This window comes from Tachypleus tridentatus, chromosome 13 (genome assembly GCF_004210375.1).
Source record: "Tachypleus tridentatus isolate NWPU-2018 chromosome 13, ASM421037v1, whole genome shotgun sequence".
NCBI classification, from domain to species: Eukaryota; Metazoa; Arthropoda; class Merostomata; order Xiphosura; family Limulidae; genus Tachypleus; species Tachypleus tridentatus.
The window spans coordinates 83,610,430-83,624,631 of NC_134837.1; the positions used below are offsets into that span (position 1 = coordinate 83,610,430).

Below are 14,202 nucleotides of genomic sequence, written 5' to 3' on the forward strand. Positions count from 1 at the left end.
AACTGTTGTCATGTGTTGTTTTGTAATGTTCAATTTGTCGAATTCCAACACACTGGGACGCTCCTCTTTATTTGTTAAAATTTCCCGAAACATAATAAAAATAATGTTGTTTATCATCTTATATATGAACTCGTGATGATTGCGAACGTTTCATTGAAGGAAATAAACAGATTATAAGAGCTTTAATTCATGCTAATTTTTCTAACTTGCATATTAAACACCTCTACAGCTTTGCTTCTCTTTAGGTTTATCAGATTCATGTATTTCTTGTCGAATACACCCAAAAACTGTTGACAAAGATCTTAGCAAAGGCTATTTATTACCAAATATTAGTTTAGAAAGTTAATTTTGTATCTTAGCACACAGTCGTGAAACGTCTTTGTTGTGGTATATAATCATTATGCAATGAGTCGTGAGTGTAAAAAGTAAGAAAGAAATGAAGTCTTGACTGACAATAAAAGTTAATAACAGAAGTATTATTGATGATAAAGCCTTTATTATTATATATTATCGGTGCTTAAATTATGGGTAAAACTGTCTAATACCACACTAATACGTAGCCATATAGACAAATTTGCAATTTGTGTTCCATTTCTTGTAATTAAATTATTCAGTTTGAGCCTTTGAAAATCAGATGTTTTTATCTTCTCCGATTAAAGGATTTTATCTATCGTCACTCAGATTCGGTATTTTTAAAATGTATTTGTGACTTTTATACTCAGTATGGGGAATTATTAGTTTCTTTGCAAAATTTGATTTAATTTAAAAGTATGCAGGTATCTGTAAACTGTAGCTTGATGAAAATTAAAAAGGAACGTATCGTGTTAAAACATGTACTGATGTATACAGTTTATTACTATATAAATCTGACTTTATTGTACGTATGCACTGTTATTTACAAATGAGACAGAGAGAGAAGAAACAGTTCCAATAAGGTCATACAGGCTCATAGGCCGACCTTGAAGTGAGATAAGGTTTGTTATATTGTGTCTTGATTAACGCATAGTCTGTAAAAGTAAAGTACTGAAAAAACACACACAAAAACAAGCGTACAGCACTAATGTAATCTTTTTTTCTTTTTTTGCACAGATAAAAAATACATTTGAGTTTAATTAACAAGTCTGAATTACTTGGTCTTCACTACACTTATGACAAATAATAGAATATGCAGAATATATATATATTTTAAAAACCTTTTATCAAGCATTGATTCAAACTAAATTTAGAAAAATAGAAGCTAAAAAGGAGAGGCACATGAGTTAGAGATAAACGTAATGAGACAACTTATGCCAGTAAGTAGGTATTGCATTTATTTATGTAATTTTTAAACTTCTATACCTATTAATGTGGATCAATATGAACATTTTATGATAAATCAATGGCAAGATATTTATTACACAGTAACTCTAAATTATATCTGAGGTAGCTCAGCAGCAAGTCTAAAGATATGACGTTAAAAATTGGATTTATATACTTGCGATAAACTCAGCTCAAATAGCCTGTTGTGTATGTACTTTTGTGGTTAAAAACAAACAAAGAGATTCAGTTGGTTAATTTCATGAGAATGAAATAAAGAGAATAGACACAGTGTAAAACACAAAATGTTTTATTAATATCATAGCACATTGTGTGCAATTAAATTGAACGCTGGGTAATTACTGATCACAGATAGCTTTCATAAGACTTACTTGGCTATTAACGTTCCTTACCTAACTCCATAAAACGAGAATTACACAGAATATTTAGTGCTATCCATATAATTAATAATTTCAATTCAAACATAAGGGATATCGTAAGCTACTACTGGAGAATATTGTTATCAACCTTCTTGTAGAAGGTGCAGCTTTATCAGATGTTATCTCAAGGGAGTGACAAAGAGCAACAGTAGTGAAAATGAAAGAAACCTAATGACTTTCTTGGTCACTTATGTTACGTAACAGCCGCGCATATAAGAATAATCGACAGAAGGTTGATTACGTTATACTAAAATAATTTTGGAGGCTCACTACATCATTACAGTCCATTTCTGTATCTCCGTTTATGCTCTATCTGGTGTATGATGACTGTACATTTTGAAAATAACCACGCAGAGTACTTCCGTTACAAAACGCTCAGTAGTAGAGCTGTTTTGTCCTAAACACATCAGTGATCCTTGCATTTTTTCATAGTCCATCTAGATAATGAGAATTACAGTGTCAACAGTCCACTTGCACAAGATCTAGTGTTTAGCGTATGCAATGCATAAACAGGAAGTATGATCAGAACCCTTATCTTGGTTAACTCATATTCTAATGGCTTAGTTTCCAGATGGAGCTCCCTCTTGATTACTTTGTATGTTACTGTCTGGAGCACGTGGGTGGTTTGCTCTCTGACCTTTGTGTTTTTAGATTGTCACTTGGTACTGTACACCTCGCTTTGCTTCCGTGGTTGGAGTATGACTTTTTTATGTGTGGCTCTAGTATCATAGTCAGCCCATATTTTTTTGGTTTTCCAACGCCATTTAGTACAAGGAATACCTTTGTCTGGGAAATTCTAAATCATCTATCTGAACACATTTTTAAGATTTGAAAGTGTGAATATTTTGACTCAGAAAATATTCTGAGTTACATGTTCTACCCAAAGACAATCACATTTTGGCATTATCATACTACCTAATCAATATCAACACGTTGTTGCAATAGTTTTATTGTTCCCAGGTAGGACAGCGATTACTTTATGGATTTATGACGCTAAGATCAGAGATTCATTTCCGGTAGAATTAGAAATTGAAAACTCTTCAGTATCTAATACATAAGTACATTACTTAGATTTAGAAATTAAAATAATTGATAAGGATATTAATATAAATATTTTCGATAAAAGAAAATATTTTGTCTTTCCAATATATGCCTTACCCCTCTTTTAATAGTAATGTACTTCTGTTATAAGCGTTATAACTTCACAATTATTCACATTTTGTAACATTTCTAATAAATTACAGTATTTTATTAGTAATGTTGATACACTTTTACAAAAATTTATATTAAAGGGATTCAATAAAGAAACATTAAATAAAATTATTAAAATATTTGATAATAAATATAATAATATATTAAATAATATAATATAATATAATATAATATAATATAATATAATATAATATAATATAATATAATATAATAATATATTAAATAAATACAAAAAGTAACAATGAAAGAAATTTTACTAAAAGTTTCTGGTAATTATTTTTAGTTGTGAATAAAGTCATTCAACAACTTGGCACTACTTTATGCGGATGAACAGCTTATCGCATCTAAAGACTTGTTCAGAGTAGACTTAATAGGTAGTCGTTGGGAATTATACTAGTTAGTTTAGACAGCTGGTTAGGACCTTTCATACCAGTATAATTCGTTCACTGGGCTACCAATTAGTACCTTTCTACCATAATGGGGGCTTGAATACTAACTTCAAGAGGTAAGTTTATTTAACTTGCTTACCTCTAAATGGTAGTATCTCATTTTATTCTTATTTTTCAATTATTTTCTTTTTCTTTAGTCTAGAGAGCATTCACCTTCCCACAACTCTCTGCAAGCAGTGAAGGGTGATATAGATGGGGACGTTGTGGGCTTGAGCACCCACAACGCGCTCTTATAATTTTTATTTTTGTTATTTTTATTTCTATTCCTTTATTTTATTTTATTATTTTATTTATGTGAGACTGGCGAATGGATGTTATGACTGATAGACGGTGTATTCCCGCCGCAATATGGGTCCTACGTCTTCAGTCACCTCCACAATCTAGGGTACATTTTATATTCCACATTATAGTGTGTACCCTGGGATCCTTTCAATTATTGCAGCGTTTTTCATTTTTAATTTATTTTTATTTCAATTTATTTTTGGCTATAGCAAACATACTAATATATTTATATCATTAGCTCTTTAGGGTATAATAATATCTGTCATGGTTAGCCTTCATCTCCTGAAATTGTTTATTGACGCTAAAATGCAGTGCGCAGGCATAGGTATAAATAGCGAAGCTGACAGTTGCTATAGATAAAGCCCACCCATTTAATGATACTGCATAGTTAATTATTCGTACCCAGTGGAGATTTTGGAATCAAGTCTGGACAGTCGTTTTAACTTAATAAAAAAGAATGTGATAGCATGCTTTGTGGGGATGTCTATTTGCATAATATTTGCAACACCATTTCTCTTGATCACAAAGTGGCAAGACATCTGAACGTGTTTGCTACATTAACACATTAAGTTCCTTTGGCTGCTGTTCCTCTGTAGCGTTGAACAAGGCAATAAAATATGATTTTGGATGCTTCTTATGTTCCGAGAAAGGCTTTGTTTTTTAAAAATGAACATATAGAGCAAAGTCTGTGGCATTCTGTGGTAATTTATGTTGTTAAAAACAACTCTAATAGTTGACATGTGAACAGTTTTGGACGTTTCTCCATCTTTCATGCTTGAAATCTACTGGTTTCTGTACTGTATTGTACTGATACTTGATTTTATATTGTTTTATTAAGGATGAAATTGTCTTGAAAGAGTACATGCTTTTGTTAATGTTTTAACTATATTTTGTTTGCTGTCATTTGTTTTAATAAAGAGCTAAGCCACCTTATACATTCATTGATTATTGACTTTTTTTTTAACTTGATTTTATTTCCCTGAGACACTTTGTTAAGCTTTGTCCTAAGTATGGAAATGACTTTCAAAATAATATCTAGCCCAGTGGTTCCAAACCTTTTTATGCTCCGCACCCCTAAAAAAATTTAATATGTTCTCGCATCCCTCACAGTAATTATTTATTTAAGAATAAAGGTGAAGGTGACCAAAACAAATGTTATCTCGCACCCCCTCGAACGCTATCTTATCACATTGCGAGCACCCCTGGTTGGGAACCACTGATCTAGCCTATATGCTAAAAATATTTTATCTCGTTGTCTTCTGGAGATAGGACAAATTCTGACTTCTGATCGCCCTTAATATCCATCCTCCCTTCTTAACATATCCATTTTACATTTTGCTCAGTTTCTGAGTCAAGCCCTATAACTCCTCCAAGGCTCGGCATGGCCAAGCGTGTTAAGGCGTTCGACTCGTAATCCGAGGGTTGCGGGTTCGAATCCCGGTCGCACCAAACATGCTCGCCCTCCCAGCCGTGGGGGCGTTATAATGTGATGGTCAATCCCACTATTCGTTGGTAAAAGAGTAGCCCCAGAGTTGGTGGTGGGTGGTGATGACTAGGTGCCTTCCCTCTAGTCTTACACTGCTAAATTAGAGACGGCTAGCACAGATAGCCCTCGAGAAGCTTTGCGCGAAATTCAAAACAAACAAAACAAACAAACTCTTCCAATTTCTGAGACAATGTCTTTTAGTATTTTATTACACTCTATTTCTCAAAGTTCTCAAGTGATTAGTAATTACTAGTTTTATTATTGCTTACTAGAGGTTCTGATTCTAAGGTGCATAGTTCAGTACTTCTTGTTTTTGTGCTTATCCAGTCTCTGAACAGGCTGGAATAATGACGTTTTTTCAAAGACTAAAGATTATATACGTTGCTCTATTAAAACTGAATTGTTTTGTTTGTATTCAGGCTACAAAGAATATTAACTTGTTCTGAGTTACCTTGTGTAGTGAGTGAGGTTTTGTATACAAGCAATAGATTATAATATGCAGCATGAATTGGTTAAGTGAATTAATGCTTACTGTGGAGAAACAGTAACTGATTCTATTTCAGATTTGGTGTTGATTTTCCAATTTCAGACGTGGAGTAAATATTAAATGCCTTATACAAGGCTGATGATTACTGACTATATAGAATAAGAAAAAAATTATGTTTTTCCCTACAGATTAGTTTCTCAATATCAGATTATAGGGTACATAATGATTTTGCCATGAAAGTTCCCTATTCAAAGCTGTAAGCAGCAAAATGGGTATTTCACATTCAGGTTTAAGATTAAACATTTCTTGATCTGGCTCAGTGACGGATGTTGGTTTTGTAATTTAAAATTATCGTTTCATTGTGAGTGAACACACTGATTATGTTCGTAGGTGGTAGTGTGGTTAGTTCACTGAGCTCAGTTTTCTCAGGTGTGACACCTGTAACGGACAGTATCTGTTTTCAGATTCATCAAGAAGAGTTGAATTATAGATTACATTATAATAACCTGGACAATTGGCTGTGTCAGATCAATTTTCAAATGAACTTTTGTAAAAAATTTGGAACATAGATTGAATGTTGGTATGTCAATAGAGATGCTTTGACTATTGAAAACACCTAGTTCCTGTTGAAAGTGTGAAAACATCATATAATATTAGAATAGGGTTATCATTCAGGTTGGATCTTTAAGAAATGTTACAGTTGCAATTACGTTATGTTTAGAACCTCTCATTTATAGACATTTTCCCACTAAGTAGTAAACCAAGTTTTTTAAATTACAAAGAGTTTTTACAATACCACAAACAACCTGAACTACATCTAATATATTATATGATCCTACATCCGATAACAAGCAATAACCGTAAAATTTTCCAGACTTTCGATATTAATATTGGTGACATCAAGTTCTCAAGTGACAAAAGGTTTGTTTTCTAGTTCACCTTGGTAAAGAAAAATATTTAAATGTAAGGCTTTGACATGACAGTAATTTACTTTTCTTTAAACTGAAATTTAGCAAAGAACCATGAAAACGTATTCTTAAAGAACTGAATAAATCATAGCTTTTATGTAAAGCTGTTATTTATAAATAACGTTTCACCAATTAATAATTTATAAGTTTTATAACATCATCTAAACATCTGATGACCAGAAAGACGACATGGATGCCTTCCTGGAAAGGTAGGAACAGTCACCCAAAATCAGAACTGGACAGTCTGTTTCAGCTTCCTTCTCATGAGAAAAGGCCTGCAAGTTATGGGGGAATACGCTCAGGGATCATGGCAAATTAAATGTGGCTTTACCGAGGAAGATTTTTGCCGGAAGTTCAAAAAAGTAAAACTGGTTTCAGTTTTTGACACGCCTACAGTTATCTTTACAAAGTGGGCTGGCATTGCCAAATGTGAAAATAGTTTTGAAGGAGTGGCAGATCTACTAATACGTGAATAGTTCATGATCATGCACTCCATTAACATGCCACTGTTTCTGAAAAATAAAGCACCAACCAAAAAACGAGGACGCGATGGTAAAGCTGGCAGCATTGTGTATGGAACCTCTTGAAGGATTATAACTGGCAAAACTAAAAATAACCAAAGTCGAAACCTGGTTGGCTTACGAGAAGCAAGATACCATTAAAGGTGACAAGAAGACATAAGGGAGAAGAGATGCTGTGTTTATTATAAAATAGAACACATTATGAGTGAGTGCAAACTTGTCACCAACTAGCAACAGCAGGAATCTTAACATAAATTAGCTGGAACTACTTACAAAGATTGTGTTAACGAGAAAAATAATGACTGTCGTCATGGGTGCTGCTACCAGAAGAAACAAAAGAAATACAACTCATTAAATTCACCACAAGAGAGAAATACTATCAAAATGATTAAACAGTGCATGATTGATGACCAGCTTAATTTAGCAAATTGGTCAACAGTGCCAGTAGTTATTGGAGCATGTGACAAATACTGAGAGGTGCTAACAAATCACATGTCAGTATGCGAAGGCTATGTCAGAGACAAGAAAGTGAAGTCCTATGAGACACTAGGTGCAGCAACGTAGCAGTAAGAACCAGTCTAATACTTGATGACCGGATGGTGGCAAGATAAATATGTATGTGCTGATTGATGGGACAGTGAAAACGTTTTCTATAGCAAAAGTGAAGGTGAACATTCCATACTACGTGGCAGACCTTGAGGGCATGTGATTGAAAGCTCTCATCTACAACTTAGTGATTGGTAACATACCACGCACTAGAATTTAAGAGGAAACAAACGGAAAGGAGACTGATGAAACATCTGTAGTTAGTCAGTACAAAAGCTCAGGAAAAGAAAAGCAAGCAAGACATCAAGTCCCTGCATGTTTTGAAAAGTGACATTCAGAATGAAGGTTTACGGAAACTGAATGAAGCATAGAAGAAATATCCTTTACTGTAGAAACATTGGAATAGTTTGTGGGAGAAGTTCAGGCACAAGACAAATGTTAAAGGGAGTTACAGAATAGAGATCTTTCAAAGCAGTTTAACTGGGTAAGTTACACGTATCATAGTACCAACAGAATACTAGACTCAAGTGATGAAGTTTGCTCACGAGTCAATTTTGGGATGACATTTGGAGTGAAGAAGATAGTAGATAGAACCACCAACAACTTCCATTGATTGGGGTCATCGGCGATGTGTCCAGATCCTGTAAGTCATATGGCATCTGTCAAAGAGCAATATTTAGGGGGAAGATAGCCAAAGTGTCACTGAATGAGATACCTGTCATAGAAGAGCCATTTAGCAAAATAGCTGTAGATTTCATTAGCGTCTGTATTTGCCAAGGGCAACCAGTATGAACTGACATTAGTTAACTATGCAACATATTCAGGAGCCATAGTACTGCCAAAGACAGAGCTGAGAGAGTAGCAGAAGCTTTCCTGGAAGTGTTATGCAGAGTAAGCTAGCTTTTAAAAAGAAGTTTTTAGTAAGAAAGGGAGTCATTTTACCTCAGGATTGATACAAGAAATATGCAAACTCAACAGCGCTAGGAAACTTTTTACCATCCCTAACAATCCAAGATGTAATGGGATTGGTGAGAGAGTAAAAAAAATTCTTAAAGATCATGCTAAAGAACATGTGCGAGGAAAGATCAGAAGAAGAGTCAGAAGTGGGAAACACTTACCACAAGTTGTTAGATCTCAGAAAATGATTGAGGGAGAGCTGCCAACTTGCTCAAAATGTTTATATTTAGCTAAAAGCAGACAGAAGCATTTGTGACAAGATAACCAAGGACTGGCATTTAAAGACTAGACAAAATACTTTGGTTCTGCTACTTACAGACACAAACAAGTTCGCTCTCCAGAAGAAAGGATTTTTGACGTGCAGGAAGTGGTCAACAGACTAGACTATGAGGTGAAAGTGGATGGGAGGACCAAGATCTACCAGACTACCATGCCAATCTGTTTAAAAGGTACTTCTAGAGGGAAGACGACCTAATGAGTGCAGCTATTGAGGCACTAATGAACATTGCAGGCGTGTCTGTCATAGATTCAGAATTAGAACACTTTGACGTTGTCATAAAAAATAAAGGCCTACAGGGCTTAAGGTCAAAGAGTTGAGAGAAAATGCACAAAGACATCAACACCTAGAAGAACTAACTAGCAAGTAGCAAAGAAAAAAGGTTATAAGGTCTATTGTGCAGATGTCCTCACAAATAGACCAGGCAAGATAGACTTTGTGCAACACAAAATCGAGACTACGACTAGAGATCCAATCAGGGTGACGGCCTACCAGATGCTCATTGTGATGAGAGACATCATCAAGCAAAACGCCGATCTAATGTTAAAAGCTGGAATCATTTAACATTCGAATTCAATTTACTGTTCACTAGTGGTAATCGTAAAGAAGGACAGGTCAAACCACTTCTGCATAAATATTTATGAACTGAAACTCATGGTGGTATAATAGTGACACCAAAAGGGACCTAATTTTTTTTGCCAGAATATATCTCAGCAAAGTTTATTGACAGATACCGATGAAGACAGGACTTATAGAAAAGACAGCCTTTGTGACACCAGATAGATGGTACCACTTCAATAGGATGATATCCGAGTTTAAAACTAAGCAGCAACACTCAACCACATGAGGTGGCTGATATTCTGACACATACAGCCAGATGGGAAGATTATCTGAAGGAATTCAGAGAGCTGTTTGAGTGAGTGAATGCAGCAAGTCTGGCCATCAGACCACCTAAGTGTTACCTATCTTAGTTATTCTGTGCTAAACTTTGTTGGTCAGAAGATGAATGAGTGGCAGACAACTATGGAAGAGGAGAAGCTAATTTGCATGCAGATACACCACTTACAATGACCAAGAAGCAAATCAGTTATTTCCTGAGGTTAAAATGATACTATAGGAAGTTTATCCCAAACTACAATGGCTGAGATTACTGCATCACTGACTGGCCTGACCAAGAAGGGTCAATTCGACAAGATGAAGTAGGAACAATAGCAGTAGATAGCATCACAGTATTTGAAGAATATTTTAGGAGATTTGCTCATTGTCAGAATGCCAGACTTCGACAAACCATTCGTTGCACAGGTCGATGTATCAGACATCGGAATTGGAGCAGTACTTCTGAAAGAACATGGACGGCTTTCAGTAATATATGTCAGTAAAAAGCTGTTGCGTAGTGAGAATAACTAATTTCTGATTGAATGAGAGTGTCTAACCATCATATTTGCTATAATAAAACTTACAAACTACCTCTTTGGAAAAGAGTTCATCATTAATATGGACCATCAGCCAATTAAGTGTATTTACAGGCGCAAAATCGACAGCATGAAGATCATGAAGTGAGCATTGTGTCTCCAAAATTACCAATTCCACATTGAAGCCATAAAGTGGACTGCAAATGTTGGTACAAACTGTATTAGTAGACATTGTGCATGAACTGAAAACAATGTAAATACTTTTCTTGAAGAAAGGCTTATTGTTATTCCATTTAGGTTTAATGCGAATGTTACGATTAAAATAGTTTATGTAGTTAAAGTGTTAAATTTAGTTATTTTTAGAAGTGATAATTTATCACAGGTTTTTTATGTAATTATTTATGAATCATACGCTGTGTATTTCAGAAATTATGAATTGGTGATTGATATATTATTGCATCATGTTACCAGAACATTCTGAGTTTTTCACGTTATTTTAATTGAGTATTATTACATTATAATATCTTTGGTGAAAAAGAGACAATTATTTAAAACTCTGAATAGGACTGTAATGGCCAACAGAGTAACATACGTTTATATATAAATATATATTACTTGTTTTGATATATTATTTAAAAAAAAAATGAATTATGAGTTGTTGAAATTTATCGCCAACAAGTCATGGACACCTACTGTAAAGAATCAAGACTATACACGAATTCTTTCGTTTATAAACATTTATTTTACAGTCACTTTGAATACATATATGTGAAAGTAATTTCAATTTTAGGGTAACATTCACTATCACTTTGAATTAAAGTTCTTAAACAAGTTCATTAGCTAGAAGATCATGGTTTCCTTTTTTTTTTTTTTATTCTTTGAGTACAAAACCTCTCCTCCAAAAAGGTTTTACTGACTGATTACAAAATTGAATCACTTGACCAATAAAAATGTTTGTAAAAAAATGAATACATCAAGCTCAGTCAACATTGCAAATATATATTATATTTTTGGAGTATTCAGAGTATTCTGCTGGCTAATCATAAGATGATTTCATTTAAAAATATTTGATAAAAAAGAAATTTATTCACTTAACACCTGCTGAGAAAAACATTCTGATAGTGAGATCAAAACTTCGTGAAAAATGTCAAGATATCTTGTTGAATATTAGCAAGTTTACATGGAAAAAAATGTTTCATTCCTCATGAAAACATTACTCAAACTTAGTCGCAGATTTATTTTTGTTAGTGTCGTAATAACGTAACATTTTGAGACAACATGGAATCTACTGGTCCATCTCGGCTGTTTTCCATCATTTAAACTAAATTAAAATAATTAAAAAGTTAAAGCCAGCCCTTATTATTGATATACTTGTCTTAAATTCACTTAAATTTACTACCTCTACAATATCTGAAGGCAACCCATTATAAAGGCTAACAACCCTTTAGGAAAGTGAATCTGTCTTAGTTGAGGATGATTCCTACCCTGCCAAAAGGTACACTTCTACTCTCTAGTCCTATTATTTTCATTGTCAAGATCCCTCTTACCTTGACCCTCTTTCTTTGACTAATTAGAATTAATTTAAATTTACATTTTCAATTCTGACTTTTATTTTAGATCAAGTTTTTAATTTTTCTACTATGTTCTTGCGTCTAGTACAATTTTATTCCTGTTACTTTCAGCCTGATCATTCTTACATTATATAATGAAAAGAGAAAAAAATTCTGAGAACATTCTCTTTGACAATTTGGGAAGCTAGAACCCTACTCTGCTCTTCCCAAGACTCTCAAAGAGTAGCCTAACCTTCAACTTGATATAACTAATGGATGAAGTTATATTGCTGATTGATGGATTTTAGACTTAAGATTTGTCCAAAACCACTAGTGTGCTAGCTCTGAAGCTTTCTAATCCACCACATCCAACCACTGGTCAACTATTAATATCTATGTCAGCAGGAAGTGGGATGATGACTGAAGCTGAGGTAATCACCACCCATAGCCTACCAATAAAATCTATTTTGCACACTTTACACCTTTAAAACAGGGTGCATAATCATGAAGTTTCCTATCAAATGATGTTCCATCAAAAAATAACACCCAATGCGCCTAAAACTTCAGTGGAACCATCACATCTCAGAACCCAAAAATACTTTTCCAGATCTGAGCCATCAAAAGTATGGGAAGGCAGTGGACACAAACTTTCTGGCATCTGGATCATTATCTTTGGCAAATGTCGAGATAAAGCCACAGCAAATAGTTTCTTCTCACTCATATAAATGGTCAAAGGCGTCAGAGCTCTTTATAACTCCACGAGCAACTATCATCAACTTGGACATTGCCAAGTCCAAGCCTCAAAATGGTTAGAGGTTTGAATACTCTGCCTTCAAGAAAAAGACTGACTGATGAAATTAGCAGAATTGCTATCTCAGATGGATAAAGAAATCTGGTTTGGTTTGTTTTGAATTTCGCGCAAAGCTAAACGAGGGCTACCTGCGTAAGCGTAAGACTAGAGGGAAGGTAACTAATCATCACCACCCACCACCAACTCTTGGGCTACTCTTTTACTAAGGAATGTTGGATTGCCCGTCACATTATAACGCCACTACAATTAAAAGGGCGAGCATGTTTGGTGCGACGGGGATTCGAAGTCGTGATCCTCGGATTACGAGTTGAGTGCCTTAACCACTTGGCCATGCCGGGCCATAAGACACCGGAAATTGTTCTTTGTTGGTTAATGGTAAGTTTGTAGACACAACGCTAAAATCTGCCGATAGGTTCTCTGCGGTGGACAGAGTGCAGATAGCTCATTGTACAGCTTTGCATTAATAAAATTACAACACCAGAGACATTTAAGCATTAGATAGTTAGCCTAGCATCATCAGTTAAATATCTAACCATTTAATTTATTCTTAATCGAAAATACAACTTGTTACCTAACTGCTGATTTAAACAACTAAATACTCCTTGTTATTGCGCATAGACTTATTTCTATTATTAATAGTCTGATTATATTAGTTAATATTATAGCGATATTACATTATTCGTTGTTTATTTATTTTTAACATCAAATAGATTATAAAACTTGTATTTCTTATACTATAATAAATAAATTACTCTTTCATTAAAATAAAGCCTAGCGGCCAAATGTTAGATTTGACGTTATGAGTGATACAGTATTGGTGATAAAAATAACTTATGATTAATATATCTTAATGGACAAGGTTATTGGGAAAATTGGAAGTACATGACAAAATAATGTCTTGCAGTTGTATTACTTAGTATTAGTCTCTATATGTAAGATAGTGCTAAATTTAAATTCAATTAATTTTATAAGAACGCGTGACTTGAAATAGTAAATGAATTTGTCAGAAAAACAAGAAAAAGTGTAATCCCGAATGGTATCAGGGAATAGCAGGTTTTAAACCTTTGTCACCCAGTCCATTCTTCCCACGTACTATAGAATAGATCTAAAGAATTTACAAGAACTTTGAAAAGATATGTTGGTCAAAGATAAAGAGGTAATTGTGATGACGGTTTCCACAAATTTTATATATCGGAACAGAAATGTAATGAAATGCGTTGTACTTCAGGTATTTGTAGATATATGACACTGACAAGTGAAGCATTGTTTAATAATATAGATTTAAAAAAAAATTATTAAAATCTATCTCAAGAGTTGAAATAGAACTAAAAGTGTTTGCTTATGTTATTACAGGGGCTCTTCCAGAGGCTAGCAACACCTTTTAAGCAAAAGAAAATATATTTCTGTGTTTCTTAAATTAATTCACTAGTTAATATCATATGTAATTTTTCTGTAAAAATATCTGTTTATATTGTTTGTTTTACTTAAAAGATAATCATTACCAATAA

At 33.9% G+C, this 14,202-nt stretch overlaps 1 protein-coding gene across 3 annotated transcripts in view; it reads left to right on the forward strand.

Annotated features, from left to right (window-relative positions):
* Window positions 1–3,227: 3,227 nt before the first annotated feature.
* Window positions 3,228–14,202, forward strand: part of LOC143239200 (mitochondrial sodium/calcium exchanger protein-like) — a 58,190-nt gene continuing 47,215 nt past the window's right edge. The window contains exon 1 of one of the 3 annotated variants that reach the window (XM_076480095.1): window positions 3,228–3,453. Coding sequence is in view for 2 of the 3 variants with exons in the window: in XM_076480093.1 (XP_076336208.1) it covers window positions 13,830–13,850 (21 nt within the window). In the remaining variant the exon portion in view is untranslated. Of the gene's footprint in view, window positions 3,454–13,467; window positions 13,851–14,202 lie in introns of those variants that run through there. The other 2 variants (XM_076480093.1, XM_076480094.1) reach the window with 2 other exon arrangements.